General features: G+C 39.5%; 1 protein-coding gene across 9 annotated transcripts in view; it reads left to right on the forward strand.

Annotated features, from left to right (window-relative positions):
• Positions 1-20627, forward strand: part of RMND1 (required for meiotic nuclear division 1 homolog) — a 39558-nt gene that overhangs the window by 9935 nt on the left and 8996 nt on the right. For 7 of the 9 annotated variants that reach the window (XM_034765414.1, XM_034765412.1, XM_034765410.1 and 4 more), the window contains 6 exons: positions 694-1202; positions 10339-10447; positions 14958-15033; positions 16140-16179; positions 18609-18709; positions 19982-20088. In XM_034765414.1, the coding sequence (XP_034621305.1) occupies positions 708-1202; positions 10339-10447; positions 14958-15033; positions 16140-16179; positions 18609-18709; positions 19982-20088 (928 nt within the window). In that variant the 5' untranslated portion in view covers positions 694-707. Of the gene's footprint in view, positions 1-693; positions 1203-10338; positions 10448-14957; positions 15034-16139; positions 16180-18608; positions 18710-19981; positions 20089-20627 lie in introns of those variants that run through there. The other 2 variants (XM_034765415.1, XM_034765416.1) reach the window with 1 other exon arrangement.

A 20627-nucleotide genomic window follows, 5' to 3' on the forward strand; every position in this document is an offset into this window, starting at 1 on the left:
CTAGCATAACTGATCTTATTTTGGTTAGTGCTAGCTAGTTACTGGACAATGTCAAACTCCTGTCAAAATCAATGGGGTGGAATTCAAGCACTCTTCTGCAATAACTTGCAGGATCGAGGCCTTACTGACCTAATTGGTATCCGTTTCTTATGGGATTCTGTATGATAGATTAATAACTGCAACACTTGTATCTGTGTTGGGCTGTTTGTGAGACATGGTAATTGGCATTGTCAGGCAACATGCGTGTATTGTAGGAGACCTCTCTTTAGCAAGTGTTCACTAACTAATCTAAATGTTGGAGATCAGTATTCAGACTATAAGGTCTGTATAGTTTGATGTTCTAGTCAATGTGAGCGTCTTAATCCATGAGTAGAAGCTAATGGGGCCTATTCCATTATAAGGTGCTACTTGGTGTGAGTAAGGGTTTGAGAATCTAACTGTTATACTAGCTGGTAGGCAGGCACTTCCAATCATTGCATTATCTTTTCCTGTCTTTTGCGGATGCTGGGCAAGAAATGCATTTTGACCTTATTCAGGAAGAATATCACACGTGAGGGAAAAGTATTCAGAACCATCAGTATTTTTTTATATAGAATGCAAGAAGAATATTGATAGGCTCTTCTCTTTAAGTACAACTGAACATAATGTGATTTATTTCCAAGAGTTGATCTTTTAATTTTTTTTTTTATGCAGTTCAGAGTGAAGCGATGACAGTAAAACTGCTTGGATTCCTGGATAGATGTTCCCATGTTTTAATGAAAATATGTGAGTGCCAAGGCCTTCATAAACCTAGGCATCCAGTGTTAAAACTAAGCAATGATGTGGTCAGGGCATCATTCAGAACTCTAGCACCAAACAGAGTCTTGAACTTGTGCACTCCTGAAACTGCTACCTATTGCTTGACAAACCTGTGTGAACGACTCAAGAATTGGCAAAGGTCAGAAGCAAAGATTGTGAATTACCAGATCGGAGAAGTTTATCCTCCATTCAGGGACCATTTTGATACTCTAAGGACTGTGATATACAAGCATGGACTAAGTAGTGTTAGAAAGTTTATGAAAATGCCAAAAAGATCTTATTCAGTTGTATCAACTAGTAAAATACTGCCAAAACAAAGTATTCTGCCAACTAAGAGACCACCGAAGGCACCTAGGACCAAACAGCCATCCAGAGCTAACCAGCCACTAGTATCAGAAACTGAGGTAAAGTATAAAACTTGTGTTGTCTGTGGAATGTTAAAGGAACACTGTCAATTTAGTTTAGGTCCCAATTTTTTTAACAAATACTTTTCATAAAATTAAGTGCACTCTCTTTTGGTGGAAGGAGGAGGATTTAAACATTCACATACATAATTGTGAACACAAACAGTAGGACTATGCTAATAGAAGAAAAAAAGTGAAATTCACTAGAAATAAGAATGTTATTGTCTAAAATGAGGCAGATGCAGCAAGCAAACTGCACAAATGGTGAGAAGAAAACAATATTAGAACTGAATGAGCTATAAAGATTTTTTTTTTTTAACTGGATTTAGCTTGTGTCCCTCTCTTGAGGTGTTGAAAGACCAAATCTGATCTTCAGTATTGTTTAATCTTTGAACACTCTTCTCTTTCTGCCTCAGTGATCAACTGACACCATTTAAAAGGCTTTTAGGCCTGGTCCCCACTAAGCCCCCACTTCGGACTAAGGTACGCAAATTCGAAGTACCTTAGTCCGAACTTACCGCGGGTCCAGACATGGCAGGGAGGCTCCCCCGTCGATGCCGCGTACTCCTCTCGCCGAGCTGGAATACCGGCGTCGACGGCGAGCACTTCCGGGATGGATCCGGGATCGATTTATCGCGTCTTAACCAGACGCGATAAATTGATCCCAGAACATCGATTGCCTGCCACCGGACCCTCCGGTAAGTGAAGACGTACCCTTACTCTTCTCCATTTTTCTTCTGTTAAAAAAGTAATATGAAGGTACACAGAATAAATATCCAAATTGGTTTAAAAAAATTTCAGTTCAGGGAAGAAATAAGCAAAAATACTTAGGAAGTTTGTTTACATAGGTAACAGCAGTATAACATTTTTTCTTTTTTGAGTCTGATTTTGCTATTCTTATTTTTAAAGGGATAATTATGTCGTGTCAAGCTATAGAGAAATAAATTACGCAAAAATGTTCCTTTCATTAGAAGTTCATGATATTTTCCTATAATCAATCCTGAATTAGTGCATAGTTGTTGCATTTACATTTCCCTAGGGGTTGGGGAAAGGATGGCTATACATTTTGTATAGCTAGTTTCTGGATCTGAGAATAAGCACATCATTGCACTTAATGTCTGTGATACAGTTAATGACAGGACAAATCTTGCTTCCCTGATTCATGTGGGAAGTTCCATTGAAGTCAATAGAACTACTTGAATAAGCTTGGTGAGGAAGATTTGGTCTGACAGTTATAAATGAAAGTAGCGTTTGTCACAAAGCCCTGCAGACTTGTTGGTTAAATAACTCCCAAATGATGGCAAAAGATAGAAACTGCATCAACAGAGCAGGAGGACTGAATCATTCAAAAGGAAAAACGAGTATGCTCTTAAGAAACCATCTGGCATCAGGATAAAAATGAGTACTATGCCAGTGTAGTGTATATTTGTTGTATTCAATCGGAACAAATCAATCAAGAAATCCCTTAATAACAACTGTCAATACTCTGTAGCAATGTTTCCCAAACTTGGGATGCTGCTTGTTTAGGGAAAGCCCGTCGGGCCGTGCTGGTTTATTTACCTGCCGCGTCCACAGGTCCGGCCGATCGCGGCTCCCACTGGCCACGGTTCGCTGCTCCAGGCCAATGGGAGCTGCTGGAAGCGGTGGCCAGTACGTCCCACGGCCTGCACTGCATTCAGCAGCTCCCATTGGCCTGGAGCAGCGAACCGCGGCCAGTGGGAGCCACGATCGGCCGGACCTATGGACGCGGCAGGTAAACAAACCAGCCCAGCCCACCAGGGGCTTTCCCTAAGCAAGCAGTGTCCCAAGTTTGGGAAACACTGGTCTGTAGACATCTTTGCTACCCATTTCTCAGCAAATACTAGACCATACTTAAAATTTTGCTACATGATGACCATTTTTAGCCTTTTAGACTGTTTGAAAAATCTATATTTGTGTGAGCATGGCCTAAGTCAAGGACAGGAAGCTAATGCTAGGCAACCACAAAAGTGACAGTAAAAATATTGAAAAGGTAGAATGTTTTCTTTAATAGGCACATTATTGAAAGGTTACAGGCTTCAGNCGGCCTGCACTGCTTCCAGCAGCTCCCATTGGCCTGGAGCAGCGAACCGCGGCCAGTGGGAGCCACGATCGGCCGGACCTATGGACGCGGCAGGTAAACAAACCAGCCCAGCCCACCAGGGGCTTTCCCTAAGCAAGCAGTGTCCCAAGTTTGGGAAACACTGGTCTGTAGACATCTTTGCTACCCATTTCTCAGCAAATACTAGACCATACTTAAAATTTTGCTACATGATGACCATTTTTAGCCTTTTAGACTGTTTGAAAAATCTATATTTGTGTGAGCATGGCCTAAGTCAAGGACAGGAAGCTAATGCTAGGCAACCACAAAAGTGACAGTAAAAATATTGAAAAGGTAGAATGTTTTCTTTAATAGGCACATTATTGAAAGGTTACAGGCTTCAGTATTTATTTAGACACATGCATGTTTATTTCAAGAGATAAGGATTCTAGGTAAAAGCTCCTTTTTAGTGCTCTAAGGTGGATGTAATGCAGTAGAAAACTGTTGCCAGGAAGTATATCTAAAAACCAAAACAAATCGCAGTCCAGGAATCGCCTATGTTTTTGCCAGTAGAAACCCAATCCAAAGGTTCCTTGAGGCAGGAAGCTGCTGCAACTTTGCATGAGTTATTAGGGACCAGTGCAGCCCACAAAGTGAGTGTGGGATGGGGAATATATTGATCAAACATATCACTTGGCAGCTTCCATCATCAGGGCTCCTTTCTGTAGAGCAGGTAGGCAGGTGCACATACTACAACCTGTTCTTTTTCAGGATTAATCCCCCACCGCTGAGGCTAAGGAGCCAGGCTAGCACAGAGATATAAATTATATTTCTCTTCAGCAGCTTGGGTGTATCTGGACTATATATTTGCTTTACAGGATGTAAGTGATTAACCAGTTTTAAAGGTTGTTGGCAGGAATAGACCAGATGACTTGGGAAAGATCAAAGTAGAAATGGTAAAAATAATTTTGTGATATCAAAACTTCCATTTTAAGTAAATATTTTGTTTTAGTAACTTACATTGTCAGGATCCAAACTTTCGAGATACAGTTTACTCACTGTTCAAAGAGAAGGTAGTTTGGGGTTTTGTGGGTGATTTGTTATGTTATTTTCCCCTTGAACTGAACAACTATACTCAGACGAATTTTTCAAGTAACAGTAAATCATAATAATGACTTCCATCTGAGGATCTACAAATACTTCATTAATATTTGAATCTTCACAACATCTCTGAGAGGTAGGGAAATAATATTCCCATGTTACAGGTAGGGAAACTGAGGCAGAGGTGGAATGACTTCCCAAGTCACACAGGACATCTACAGAAATAGTACTCAGATCTCCTGACTCCAAGGTCTAAGATCTAACCACAAAGACCATGTTCCTTGGAGGAATCAAGTATATAAAGTGAATCTAATATGTGGGTATGAAACACCTTGGAACAGATTGTTCCTATAACCATAACCCTTTGGGTGGTGATTTTTGTACACCGGAAAGCTAAGCAGGACAGACCTGGACAGTACTTAGATAGGAAATCTCAAAGAAAAACCCAGGTCCTGTAAAAAGTGGTGTTTGATTCAGTAACTGTCAATCTTTCCTAGTGGCTTGCACTATTGAACTTCAGCTTGAGGGTGGTGCTGTAGAATAGGCTATCTGTGGAATGAGGCTGAAAACGTACGTATGAATATTGTCTAGCCATCTAAGCTTCCATTTCATTTTTTGCAAGATTATAGGGCATATGGTTCAATGTAATATATGAATTTCAGTATGGATAATTTAATGCCTGTCTACATAAATTCTCCTGTTTCTTTAAGGAGAGATGGTATTCTTCTCCACTTCCTGTCCCTAAATTGTTATGTAGTGTTTTAGCATTATTATTCTAGCCACCCTACTATGTGCAGAGGTTGTTGTAATTTGTTAGTGAGTGATTCATACATAATAGCATGTACCTTGCAATTCTTTGGGTATGTCTACACTGCAATGTAAGTCCAAGGTTAGTTGAACTTGAGTCAGATGACCTGTGTTAGGTCATCCACCATTGGCTTGAGCGTCCACATTGTATTTTAACCCTACGTTAAGACTTTTCTAACCTCTGCTGGAACCTAGGGTTCTGGTGTCCACACTGAAGTGTCCAGACCTGAGTCAAAGTAACCGTATCCCAGAGTCCCTAGTGACCCTCCCCCCGCCCCAAAAATGTGGCTGCTTTAGCTCTAGGACTGTGATGCACTGTGGGAAAAGTTCACTGCCCACCCTGCATGTACAGGTAGTTTGAATAGCCTGCCAACACAGCCTGCTGAGCAGTCAATTTTGGTCTGTGCACTCCCAGCTCTCTGATACCGTGCTTGCAGATCGGTGATCAGAAGAGAATGGGTTAATGCTGACCTGAGCTGCTGCTGTTCGCCAAGTGGTAGTGGCTTCTGTTTTCAGTGGAGTAAATTGCAGATTGCTGGGATAGAGAGAACTAAGGAAGTTGTTCTGTGGTATTGTGGGATAGTTCTGGATGACTCCTGGGACCCAAGTCAAGCAGGGCTGCATCTACACTGCAGTTGGGGTTGGACCTTGGGTCCTAGCTTGACTTGACAGATAACTGGCACAGGGACAGCTTAGGCTCTTGGCCTGCTAAACCTAGGGTTGTGTCTGGGGATTGGTCCTGCTTTGAGCAGGGGGTTGGACTAGATGACCTCCTGAGGTCCCGTCCAACCCTGATATTCTATGATTTTATTCTATGAGGTCAGACTCTCCAGCTGGTCCTGGGAGCCTTGGATTCAAGCCCTGAATTAGTGCAATTGCAGGGTAGATGCAAGAGGGAGTTATTGTTGAGCTGAGGCTCAAGCATATGTCTACATTACAAAGTAAGCCTATGCTTGAGCCTGGAATATGGTTACTTTGATTTGGGTCTGCACACTGCCATGCGGATGCCAGAGCCCTAAGTTCAAGCGCAGGTTAGAAAAGTCTTAATGCAGGGTTAAAATACAATGTAAATGCTCAAGCTTAGAGTTCCCTAACACAGTTTGGCTGACTTGAGTCCCACAAACCCTGGGCTTACATTGCAGTGTAGACATACCTTCTGAGGCTTGTGAAAGGCACTATACAAAACTAACAAATTGTTTAATTTTGACACTTTCATAAGCAGAGTGTGCATGTAAAAATACATAGTGCAGCTGTGATTTTTCCATTGTCAAAAAGCAGAGCAAACTGTCTGAAGTACTGAAATAGTACTTCTTTCAGAGGAAGCTTGCACATTTCAAAACATTATGCCAGAAGTCACACAAACTCAGATGTAATAAAAACATTTGTTATTTCAGAAATAACTTCTGTGTTTTTTCGTAATGTATAGCTCCACCTACTGGAGTGCTGACATTTTGTAACCCAGCGAAAGGTTGACACAGAACACACTGCCAGGGCCGGCTCCAGGGTTTTTGCTGCCCCAAGCGGCGCCAAAAAAAAAAAAAAAAAAGCCACAATCGCGATCTGTGGCGGCAATTCAGCAGGAGGTCCTTTGCTCCAAGCAGGAGTGAGGGACCGTCCGCCAAATTGCCGCCGAATAGCTGGACATGCCGCCCCTCTTTGGAGCGGCCGCCCCTCTTTGGAGCGGCCGCCCCAAGTACCTGCTTGGCAAGCTGGTGCCTGGAGCTGGCCCTGCACACTGCAACAAGAACACACTTTTTTTTAACATCTACATACATTTCCTTAAAGGCATGTCTGACTTCTGCAAGATGACTGATGTAGTCCCAATGAATGGAGCAGGGTGAATTGATTCAAATCAATCGATTTAAACTGGCAAGCAGGAAACCTTGATTTAAGTAATTAATTTTAATCTTGTTTTGCATTTCTGTTTTTAATTATTTTCCTAAAAGTTTGATTCTCATTGGTTGGTTAATCATTGAAACATGTTGAGTTGCAACAAAATATAGTTTTTTTACACTAAATTTGGTACTTCTTTTTGCTAACCATGGGGATAAACAATATCTACACACATTTAAGCAGTTGCATAGCTTAACATACATTTATTCAGATTCTTAATTTTTATGTTTTTATTATGTTAAGAAATGTCATTCACCATTTTTGATTCACTAGATTTTTTTGATTTTTTTTTTATTTATTATTTTTTTTACTTGTGATTGATGTCAAGCTGCCTTTGGTTGGAAATTGGAAATCAATTAAAATGCACAATAACATTTTTAAATTGCTGTTCATTAGTTAAATAAAGCTACCTTATATGTGTTGGATGCAGAAGAAAAATTTATCAAAAGATGTTTTGCATTTAAAACTGATTTATTAAACAAAGTATCTATGGTTAGGGATTGTACTGTTTCTGATCACCGTGTCTTGCAAGGTTTTAGAACTAGCAGATCTCATCCTTACACCTTCATAGTTTAGAAGAGGAAAATTAGCTTTCCTGATCTTTCAGCTCCCAGTCAGTTTCTCAACTTAGAATGAGCTAGTCATTGAATTGAACAGTTACATAAACTAAAAGGAAGAAAATATTTTTTTTGTACCTGCAGAAGAGGCTACTCTTGTTAAAAGCTGGTTTAGCACTTCAACAAAGTCTGGTTCCAGATGCTTAGCCAGTGGGTTGACTTTCTTTAAAACTTTGGCAGCAAACACATACTGCTTGAATATTTTTATTTATATTATTTCAATAAATTATAGTAAGTTTAGACCTTAATATAGGTTATCATAATTTCAAATTTATTTTTTCATACGTTTTTCTTTATAAATATAAACCTATTTAAATGAAAAACTCTGTGTTTGTGGAGTTTTTAAATCTGTTTTTATCCACCCTGAAATGGAAAATCTTTGAAGTATTTTTCCAAGGTGTCATTTGTTTTCCTCACTAAGTTTTATTCTACATAGGCCCTTACGTCATGGTATATGAGTGCCTTCCAATAGTATATTAAACAGTGTGACTACACCTCTGTCACATGTTGTTTGTTCTCTCATAATCTCCCCAGAGGGAGGAGCATATATAGTGTAGGGCTTTTTTAGAACTGTTTTAAAAAATTTTTTAATATAGATGTTGCTATGTGTTTGTTGGAGAAGGCAATGTCAAGAAAGTGTGTCTTGCACTTGTAATAGTAGGTGGTATGGTTTGTAATGGTCCTTAGTTCCTGGGGGAGTTCATTCCATGGTCTCAGACTGGCCCCTTAGAAAGTTCTGTCTCCTGCACAGATGAGCTTTACCCTTATTGTAGAGAGTTCCACTGCCAGAGCAGTGTGGTTGTCAACCAAGAGCTTTAGGCAGTCTTAGATATCCTGGGCCCATGCCATGGAGCACCTTGAAGATAAAGACTTGAGACCTTGAATATGGTTCTATGGGAAATCAGTGTAGAGAGCAGGGAACAGCTTTTGTGTGCTCACAGTAACCTGTGTGACTGAGGAGAGACACTGTAACATTCTGTACTAGTTGGGGTTTCCTGAGTGTTGAAGGTTTTATGCCCAGGTATATTACATTGTTGTACTCCAGTTGAGAAGTAACTAAGGCTTGTATAAATGATGCCAGGCCATCATCTGCCAAGGTGGGACAGAATCTCTTAGCCTGTTGGAGGTGATAGAAAGCATTGCTCATGAATGCTTCTATGGAACAATTTAGCATCAGTGAGGAATCCAAGAATACTCCTAAACTATTAACCAAATTGACCAATTATGAATGTGTACGATCCACCAATGGAGACTGTGCTGTGACTGAAAACCTCTTGAAAATGTTTTTCTCTACCCACCAGCATCACCTCTGGTCCTTGAAAAGCACATCATCTACTCTTCCTTTGGTATATCTTGAATTAACCCAGAACTCTGCAAATATTCAGGCTAAATTACTGTCACTGCAGTTGTAAAAGAGCATGCTGCTGTATCTAAATCATCATAAGTAGCCTTTAGAGAGGTGTTTGACTATATCCTGCCTTTTGGAATGATGGCTTTAGGTTCCCTCTTTAGGTCTTCTGGCAGGTGAAGGATTTCAGCTTGTTCAATTGGAAGTAGTCTCATCTGGCCAGAAGAGTAAGTCAGTTAGTCATCCTCATTCACAGAGTAGATGAGGAATAAGCCTTCTTATCAAGGAGATTCAGTTTCCTTATACTCTGTCATGAGGAATGGATTTTAATATTACTTCAGCTACTACTAAATACTTGCAGCAGGGTGCTGGTAGAAATATCTCGGCCATGGCAGTGCAGATTCATCTGTGGTAGTCTCAGCTTTTGTGGAAGAAACTGGGATGAATGGATGGATTACTTGCAAGTCCTTGGATTGACTAAACAAGTCCTCAGTGATTAGTGGTACCACTATTCTGTTTAGCTGCTGTGGCCACAAGGTATGAAACAGTCTCCTATTCAGCTGAATTTTAAGTGCAGACACAGTAGGTGAGGTGGTTCTTACATTCCTAAGAGCCCATGAAGACTGACTCCGTGCATGGATGCTAAGGAATAGGTTCTTCTTCCAGGTTTCCTCTTTTAAAGATGCAAATCCTTCAGCTAGTGGGGTGGGGGATGCTGTCTTCAATGGAAACTGGAGAACTACATTTAAGAACCAGAGTCCTCAATTTTGTTACAGGGCCTTTTTCTAGGTGTTGATATTCAAGTCTGTCCAAACCATTCTGCTAGTTCCATAGGGATAATGTGATGAACAGCAGTTCATTCACCCAGGTGCTTTAGACTGACTGATTCCTTCTGCCCCTTCAGTCCAAGGTCTTAATGGAGCCACACCTCTGCTTGGCTTTTGTCACAGAAAAAGGCCCTGGTGCTCAGTCTGAGCTTCTCAGAGAGCCTGCACAATCAGGAAGGATGAGGTAAAGGTAGTACAGCAGAACACGCCTCCAGCAAGTGAGTCTTTGAGGAAGATGAGCCATTGTGCATGCATTGACCTCTGTGCATTACACAAAGGGGGCACATGTGAAGCTGGTTACCTTACCAGCCATCCTTTGGTGCCAAATGAAGGTGTCCGTAGCACAGAGAGTAAAATAACAAATTTAAATTGGAAAAATGAATGTCAAATCATATAACAAACTTGGCCACAGAGCCAAACAAATATCCTGTAAACATGTCACTTCAGCCTTTTTTTAACCCAAACTTGTATTCCTTTGGCACAGGATCTGATGCAGTGTACAGCCTTCGCAACAGCAGATGAATATCATCTTGGTAATCTATGTCATGACCTGACTTCATATGGATATGTTGAAATAACAAGTTTGCCTAGAGGTAGATTTTTAAAACCTATTTTGAGCAGCTTTATCTTATTTTGGGTACAAAATATGGGTGAGCTATATAGAAAAGTAGTGATTATTTTCTACACTTTCATATGTACTTTATCTTTGACATAGTATCAGGGAATATTTTGATACCTTCGAATAAAATTGCCTTCCCTCAAAATTTTCTTAATAAAACAAAACTGAAGACAAAACAAAACAAACTTTTGACAGAGCAACATTCTCTGCACTTGCAAATAACTTATGATTTTCCAAAAATGACATAATAGAGCTGGTTGGAAAATAGAATCCCTCCTCCCCACCAAAAATAAATTGCCCCGAAAAAATCATTTTGAAAGTTTGATAAAAGAATTTCTATTTTTACAGGAATTTTCAAATGGAAGGTTGTTTTGTTTCTAATTAACATTTCAAAACAAAATGAAGTTTTTCATGGTTCGTCTTCTTCTTCCTTTATGCCATTTTTCCTGGTGAGGGTTGCAGCGGCAGCATGGAGAGTAGGGAGAATGAGATCTCCTTTTCCTCTGCAACAGATTCCAGCTGTTGTCCCACGACTTTTAAACAAAATAAAAAATGGTGGGGGTTTTGTTAACCAAAATTCTTCATTTTGAAAAATTTCAGAAATAAATAAATTGTCAAATGAAAATTTCTCAAATCTTTTGACAAAACCCTACTTTCCAACTACAAAAATTTTTAGTCTGAAAATTTTTTGACCGGCTGTCACTTATAAGAAGTGCTAAAATAAGAAGGTAGCTGGTAACTGTTAAGAAGATAACATAACTAATAAGTGGTAACCTACATATTGATTACAAAAGGTCTAAACTAGAATGCAGCAATATACTATCTGTTCTGCAATCTACTTGTCACTGGCAAGTATGAAGCTTTTTCTAGTAAGTAGTCCTTTGCCATCAAATTTGGCAGAATTAAGCTTCCATGTGAAAGTTTCTAGATATTATAGTTATGAATATAGCACAGCAGTAGTTTACATGCAGATTGTCATCTTTTGTCTACAGACGGTTCTAATTCCTCTATAGCTGCCCATAACTTTACCAATCTGCAGCAAAATGAAAGTTGACCAGTCTTGGCAGTTTCACAGATGTTAGTCAGAGCCCTGCAGATAAAAGTAAAAACATGTCTTTCGCTCTGCTGTTGCTTGGAAAAGCTATGAGACGTTGCTTTTTATTGGGGGGAGAAGCTTGGGATGGGAATAGAATAGTGAAGACATCTCTTGTGGGAAGCTGAGTAGAGCAGTGGTGATATCCTCAACCAACCCATCCCACTGCAAGGGTCTTTGGGGCAGGAGGAAGGGAGGGAATGCTGCTTCTTTCCAGTAGCCAGAAAGTTTAGACGCTTCATATTTATTGGGCACTTTCTAGTGTGAGGCTGATCTTAAAAGCCCAGAACAAGATCCTGGGACAGCAGCCTGGTTAGAATCCCAACAATCTCCCCTTTCCTTGCAGCTGGCTGGACTTCTCACCAGGGCACTTTCCCTAATCATTGACGCTCTTTTCCTGATCTTTATTGGCCCTTGAGTGTCTGATAAACTTTTCCAGCCCTGATCCGTATTATGAATTTAAGAAGTATCCCCTGAATACTGCAAGCTGTATTATCTAGATCATCCCTGACAAGTGTTTGTCTAACCTGCTCTTAAAAACCTCCAGTGACTAAGGAGATTCCACAGTTTCCCTCGGCAGTTTGTTCTAGTACTTAAGTTCCCTGACAGGAAGTTTTTCCTAATGTCCCATGCTGCAATTTAAGCCCCTTGCTTCTTGTCCTATCCTCACAGGTTAAGGAGAAATTTTTTTCTCCCTCCTCCTTGTTACCAGCCTTTTATGTACTTGAAAAGTTATGGTGTCTCCCCTCAGGCTTCTCTTCTCCAGACTAAACAAAACCAGTTTTTTCAATCTTTCCTCATAGATCATGTTTTCAAGACCTTTAATCATTTTTGTTGCTCTCCTCTGGACTTTCTCCAATTTGTCACATTTTTCCTGAAATGTGACTCCCAGAACTGGACACAATACTCTGTGCTGATAAGACCTCAGCTGGAGTAGAGTGGAAAAATTACTTCTTGTGTCTTGCTTACAACACTCCTGCTAATAGATCCCAGAATGATGTTTTGCTTTTTTTGCAACAGTATTACACTGTTGACTCCTATTTAGCATGTGATCCACTATGACCCCCAGATCCCTTTCTGCAGTACTCCTTCCTGGGCAGTCATTTCCCATTTTGTTTGTGTGCAATTGATTGTTCCTTCCTAAATGGAGTACTTTGCATTTGTTCTTATTAAAATTCAGCCTATTTACTTCAGACCATTTATCCAGTTTTTCCAAATCATTTTGAATTTTAATCCTGCACTTCAATGCACTTGCAACCCCACCTAGCTTGGTATCATCTGCAAACTTTATAAGCATACTGTCTATGCTGTTATCAAAATCATTGACAAAGATATGGAACAGAACTGGACCAGGACTGATCCCTGTGGGACCCCACTCAATATGCCCTTCCAGCTTGACTGTGTACCACTGATAACTACTCTGGGAACAGTTTTCCAACCAGTTACGCACCCACCTTATGGTAGCTCCCTCTAGGTTGTATTTCCTTAGTTGGTTTATGAGAAGGTCATGCAAGACCGTATCAAAAGTCTTACTAAAGTCAAGATGTACCACATCTGCTGCTTCACCTCTATTCACAAGGCTTATTACCCTTTCAAAGAAAGCTATTAGGTTGGTTTGACACAATTTGTTCTTGACAAATCAATGCTGATTGTTACTTACCACCTTAGAAATACTATAGTGGCAGACTACCACAGATTTTCCTAGAAGACCATAAACATGGAGAAAACAAGTATTTGGTGGGATATGGAGATGGGAAGTTATGGATTATCCTAACTAGGTCTAAACTTTTGAAATGCCTACATAATTAGTATCAGAGGGGTAGCCGTGTTAGTCTGGATCTGTAAAAAGCGACAAAGAGTCCTGTGGCACCTTACAGACTAACAGATGTATTGGAGCATAAGCTTTCGTGGGTGAATACCCACATAATTAGTAATTTATTACTACATGATTCTTCATCTTTTCTCTCTCATTCTCTGTTCATGTAGTTCTCTGGTAACTACACGGGACTGAATTCTGGCATGGTATAAGTAGACAAAACTCCCATTAAATGAAATGGGATTTGTGCCCGCTTATACCATGATATGACATGATAGCCAAATTTATCCTATGTCAAATGTATTTTAACCGTGATGGGAAGTATAACAAATACAGAGGAAATAACTGGGCAGTGATATTTTAAAGTGGGAAAATGAAGGGGTACGCTGACAAATACTCTCTTCCATCAAAGAACACTGATGATATTGTAATAGTTTTGCTTAGCGTTTGAGACTTGATCAACCACTACAAATTTCCTAATTCTGACTGTCTTAGTGGATAAAAGTCATGGCTTTTAAGTGGCCGATGTCAAGTCAGTTGGTGGCGTCAATTCAGTTTCCATTGGAAATGAATCCACATCACACAGTCACCACCTCAAGTAGCCCTAATAGATACTTGTTTCCCAAGTAAGTTTACAATAAGGCAAAGGATTGAGTAGGCACAGACACTGAATTTAACACTTCACCCCAGCCCTAGAAGTGATTCTGTCACATTGGGGTTGATACACATTTGGCTACTATCTTAAGTCTTGTCTGCACTAGAAAGGGTTTGCTGGTATAGCTACACCAGCAACCCCTCATAGCTTATCCCAGTTCCCCAAATGAAATAAGCCATAGCAGCAAAAACACTCTTTTTGCTGGTAAAACTGCATCAACACTAGGGCTTTTGGCAGCATGGCTGTGTCTGTTATGGGGTCTGATTTTTCACACTCCTAATCAACATAACTATGCTGGCAAAACTTAGTGTAGACCTGGACTTTGCTGTCCTTTCTGTATGGGAAAAGAGGATTTCAGTTTTCTGGGCTGGCAAGCTCAACAAGGAGGTTGTCTGCAACTGTGGGGGCAAATCATTGTTCCTTTCACATCAGTTAGAATTCCTCTGGGTGGCATCCACTGACTCCTGGGTCGCCTTCATAGAACAGTGTATACTTTCCAGGGTTCTCTGCTTGGTATCCCCCAACTGATTCCCTTGTTTACACCTATGACCTCACTCCCATTCCTATTTTTCATTTGTTGTCCAGTGCCATCAGTTCCATCCTATGTCCTATATTCTTCATGAGTCTACATTTCACTACAATTTTTAAAGGGAACTAGGCTAGTAGAATGCAGAATCAAAATCAGGAATGAATGTGCATTTTTGAGAACCCATGCAATTTTATATATTGTAATCGCTTCCTGTACTCCCTCCTTGAAAGCATTTCTATTTTAAAAAAATATAGTACTTTTATTTTGGAAGTACTGTTCCCAGATAAAGACTGTTAAAACTGGAGTTAGTTATAAATGTTAAACAGGTTTAAAATACAGAAACTGTTCTGCCTTCTAAAGTGTTATTCCCTTCCTCTTATTTTTAAACTAGATGCAGCAAATGTTTTGGTGATTGGCACAGAAAACGCTGCAAAAGAATATGATCCTGGTATGATCTTTTTCTTCAGGTAAGTTGCAAACCAAGCCTGCCACATATGATATATGTGGATGTAGCAAGCTACTTTGTCAGAGTTCAGGGCAAATGCACCTGGATTTCCTCCTCATAGTCTGGCAAGGGTACCCATTCTATGCTTCAGGCTCCTCAAGCAGTCACCTCACTTGGGTAGAGCCCCACGTCTTTCTACAGTGTGAAAGTCAGACTGCCTTAGCAGACCTGCTTTGCTTCTCCTCAGAGGCTATAAATCTACACACATGCTAATAACTTTACCAGAGATCATCCTAACTCCAACAGGGGTTCTGGCAGGTGACCAGCCCTCTCATCCCCACCAAGGGGGTTTTCTGTGGTTACAAGTTCATAACAGCTGTTAATGCAGAACAAGCACCCCATGAATCTGTGAGTTTCTCATTGTTAGGCCTCTGATATTGCCCTCATGTAACAGGTAATGAGCAGACAAAAGTCCCCTTCTCAGGGTGAAGCTTCAAAAGGCTGAGTTACACAACTGGAGGGAGTACATTTGCATACACCTTCCCCTAGAGATTTCCTGGGAAACCCACATCTTTAAAATTCATTCTTGTCTAGTCCATTGTTTCAAATAGTCCTTTGACGCGAATAACGCTTCCCAGGGTTTATGTTAATCATATCTCCCCCTTTGGACATTGCATATAATCGCCCAATAATGCTACACATTTTTATTTTTAATACAATGAACTTGTAAGATACTGAAACTTAATTCAATAAGTTAAATTTTATTGAATTAAAGTGTGTCCAGCCTATTGCAGGAAATTGCCATATCGGTCACATATTTTATTTTAATTACAGTATGTTAAAAAAAATAAGTGTTTCCTTCTGGAGATCCAGGAAACATCATGTTAAGTAATTAAATAATTAGGACTTTAAAACTATATTTGAGTATTTTTTGTATTAAAAATTAAAGCATGATTAACAGCATCTGTTATGGGTACCATATGAAAACTAAGCATTGTAAATTTTCTTGATTCACTTTATACAAAGGCAATTCCTGACAACATGACTGTAGCATTAAAGCACTTTTGTGTACAAAACAATGTAATCTGACCCTGAAGCCTAATGCATCGTTATGTTCTGTTAACACAGGGAAGGATCTGTTGTGTTTTGGAATGTGGAAGAGAAAACTGTAAGTAGAAAAAGAAGCTGTATAATTTAAATATCAAAGCTGATTAAGGTGAAATTCTTGTCATTCCTGCAAAGCCGGAGCAGATGGGTTTTGCATAGGTGACCTATGGAGGCGAGGAGAGGATTAAATTCTTCTCCTCAGTGAAGACAGCCACTTGGGACTGCATCAGACAAGTGTGGATTGTTCTTGTGTAGTCTTCACATCTTGCCTGCTTGTATAAGGTGGGCAGGTCTTCCACAGTGCTACCATTAGAAAATAATATCCCAGTTACCGCAAAGTAGAAGCTCTAAGATGCCTTGCAGACCATGCCACCTGGTGCTAAAATCCAGTCACGTCTCATAAATTAACTGGAGTCAAGCCAGGTCAGTATAGCAGTGTAACAACAAGAAACCTCAAGATGATTATTCAGTATGTGACACCTTTCCTTCTCTTTCAATACTGAACTGCACCTGGATAATATTTTGGGGCACTGTGCTGTTGGATATGTCATCTTAGATCAGAGCTCCCTCATCTCTTGCAATCACTGCAGATCCCATATCCTGGCCATGTACCAACTTAAGCTTCCCCTGCAGCTGGAATTGGGTACAATGGAACTGATTCTTTGTTGCTGTGCACCTTGTACAGTTATTTACACCAGTACAAAGTGGATGTAAAATACTAATGGAGCAGAATGGGAGCATTTTATACCCACTTCTAATTAACTTTTCACTAGTATTTTTTTTTAAACTACACGTGAGTTAGAGCGACAGAGAAGCAGATATAAGGTCTGGTGTACACACACTTTTTGTACTGGTATAACTGTCGGTTAGGGGTGTGATTTATTTATTTATTTATTTTTAATTTTTTTAAGCCAAAATAGTTACACCTGCACAACCCCTAGTATGAAATGCAGTTACATTGGTATAATGGTGCCACATACTAGTGTAGTTTATTTCCCTTCCTCTACTGGAATAATCTACACTAGTATAAGTGCCTTTATACCAGTATAACTGAAGGGCACCTTCAATACTACATATGGTCCCTGGATGTTGTTGGAAGTTTTGCTTAATTCCTTGGCCTGTCTTTAATTTCCAAGACTGATTTAGCACCTGCCTCCTGATTTCTCTTGAGAATTCTACAAGGAAGATTTTAGCTAAGCTGTTACGTACACTTTAAGTCAATGGGAATCTTTCTGTTGACTTTAGTGGGCTTTGAATCAGACCCCAAATAGACATAAGCAAGCTGCCAGTGAATTGTAGCCACTTCTGCGATGGAACACAACAGTATACAGCAACGATGCATGACAGCTTAGAAAACGAAGAGAAAAACTGCATCGATTTGTAAACTGAATGGGGGCATTTAACTAGGCAGACAGGAATTACCAAATAGGAATGGCTGGAAAACGAAGGCTAGCAGCCCTACTTTTTGAGTATAGTTCCATGAGAGTTTAATGATCGTCTCAGCTAGAACCTGGATTTTTGGTCTCATGTAAATGACAGTAGCTTCAGCAAAGAACAAGCCTATGATTTCTTAGCTAAACAAATAGAGACAGTAAAGTTCAGCAGCAAAGTGTCTTGTGGCCCAAGTATTCAGTATTTTCTAAGGGGAAGTTGTGCTGCCTACTGAATCACTGATATCAAAGTCCTATAGCACTGGATTCTCCCCACAGGTCTATACAAATGCTAATCAGGCCTGATCCTGCTTAGCCTACAGGATCTTGTGAGATCACAGCCATAGATATTATGACTGCTATAAAAATGAAAGGTACTTTATCTCAGCAATACAAATCAGAATTTCTCTTCCTTTTTTAGCAGTAATTCTTGGAATACTTGGCAGACTAGACACTTCAGTATGAAATTCAAAATGATATGGCAATATTTCAGAAATTGCAGCTCTCCATAAAAACATATGGCAATGACTTCTTATAGCATCATGTATATTGTCAATAAATATTATGAAAGCAATAAAGAAAGCTAACACCGCAGAGAAAATTATAGTTTTGTGTGGGTACTAACTGATTTTAAATTATCTGTCTCTGGAAACTGCTTTATTAGATATTGATGAAGCTAAAATTTTGCATTGAAAGCTCCACTATTCTCCTTATTTTGAAGAGATAAGTGTTTAAAACTTGGGTACCCTAGCAGTGAGTATAGTATAAGTGCCTAGATGGCACAATCTTTTGGCCAGATTAGTTTAGAATTTCTGTTCTAAAATGTACAGTGTCAGAAAGTCTTGTACTATGTAAGATTTTCTGAATGGGATGTAAAATGATATTAAAATGGTTACTTTATCCTAATGCAAAAAGGTATTTTCACCACACCTTTAACATTCTTTAAATAAACATCAACGTATTGCTTTAATTTTATGTATTCAATATTTGAAGACTTATGTGGGGCAATTGTGTAGTATTTGCTAACCATTTCAATAATGTGCAATTGTCTTTTTCCTAGATGAAGAAAATAATGCAAGTGCTGGAGCGGCATGAAATTCAGCCTTATGAAGTTGCACTGGTTCATTGGGAGAATGAAGAAATTAACTATAGGAGAGGAGAGTAAGTATTTTTATGCATCCGTTATCCAAAAACATTCCTTCTGTACTTCTCCTCCAAAGGAGTAAGATAAGTGTTTTGAGGGGTAAATAGTATGGCCTACAAACACTAAATCCATCGGTCTTAATGGAGTATGCATTAATGTTTTGTTTTGTTTTTAAATGTTGCTTTGCAGCATTACTTGTGATTTTGATTTTATTTACTGATCATACTAAGGTATTAGAGTGAACTCCATGGCTTCACAATTGTAAGTGCTCTTCAGCAGTCTCAAATGGAGAAACTTACACCTTATGAGGGCCGATATAAAGGAAAGGTGCACATTGAGACAGCTCTGATACAGAATGGTCATCACAAGGAGTATCTTGTCTTCTTAAATACATTGAAATACACTGAAAACATAAATTTCTAATAGGGGTAAAACGGGCATATCATGGAAGAAGACGTGTGACCTTCCTTGACTTTGTTACTTGTTAAATCATATCTTGAGATCATGATGAGCTAAAGTTCTTGTTCAGAAAGATTTTTCATTGCAAATCATTGCTATTTCATAGAATACATTGTATTTAGTCTTTTGTAGTACAATGCTGCTACATAAGATGGCCATTTTCATAGCCAATGGAAAACTGAATGTGTTGTAAATTATGGAATCTGTAACTATTGAATTGTTCCATTGTTTTTAGCTTCTCCTTCACAAGCATTTGTACTTTAAATTTCAGGATGCTTCCCAGATTCTCAGGTGGGACTTATGCAAGGCACCTTGAAACTTGCAGGACGCATGACTTCTGCTTTGCTGCTGACACACTGAAGAGAGCTATTGGGGGTCGGGGGGAGAGTATCACAATTCAAGAAGGGAAAGGAGTGGAAATAGAGTGACAGAACAGAATAGGAGAGACAAAAACAAGAACAATGAATTAGAAAGAGAAAGCACAAGAGGGGAGGAGGAGTGAGTGGGAAAGAGAAGTCCATAGTCCTGCTGTTTCTCTGAATTTTCCCAGTAGTGCTGCAGTTGTTGTAGAAGATACTAATATTAGGTATTTGCAGAGGAGTTGCTGGTGTAGAGGTTGAAGAAAGTGCTCTAGATGGGTTTTCTGTCACTTTAATTGTGACTGAGAGCAAAATGCAAGGAAGTGAGATGGAGCAATCATATACATTGTTCCATGTTTTTAAATTTTAAAAAGGTGCATGAGGAATTTCCTTGTGTAAAGGATTCTACCTTGACTATTCATTTTTAGAGGTGACTTAGTCAATGAAGATGTCTCAATCCTGTTTTTACAGAGGCCAGTCAAAGCTCCACAGAGGAGAAATCTTGTTAAATTCTGACCTGGATATTGATGAAGTAATTCTGCAGAAATTTGCCTTTTCAAATGCTCTTTGCCTTTCTGGTAAGCTAATACTTTATGTAGTGTCCAATTTTACTTAAGATTGTGAAATGCCATCACAAATTTGGACATATACAATAACAGGGATGGAGGGAGAAGATGACCTTAAGCAAACTTTATATATGTATCCAATGGTGAATGTCTGTCTGTTTTCCCTGTTGGGTATCCGGTGTTGTTTACATGGGTTACTCTCATTCATGAAAGTGAGATATGCACATAAGTTGCCAGAGGCTGAATGGGAGGAGTACTCTCATAGTTTTTAACGTGTGTTTTGTAAATTGGAGCCCTACTGCAATCACAGGTAAATCTTTTAAAACAACATGCTTGAGGAAACATACTTTTTTTTCAATTTACATCTCTTCCCTTCCCCAACCCTAAATACTCTACTAATATTAGATAAACTAGAAGATAGCAGCAGTTTGTGCTTGAAGCACATAGAGTATGCCTGCATTGCCATTCCCTATGCATGCTGAACATCTTCTGTAGATAAACAGAAGACTTCTTTATCCAGTTCTGTCTGGTCTGCACCTTTTATGAACACC

This window comes from Trachemys scripta, chromosome 3, assembly GCF_013100865.1.
Source record: "Trachemys scripta elegans isolate TJP31775 chromosome 3, CAS_Tse_1.0, whole genome shotgun sequence".
In the NCBI taxonomy this organism is placed as follows: domain Eukaryota; kingdom Metazoa; phylum Chordata; order Testudines; family Emydidae; genus Trachemys; species Trachemys scripta.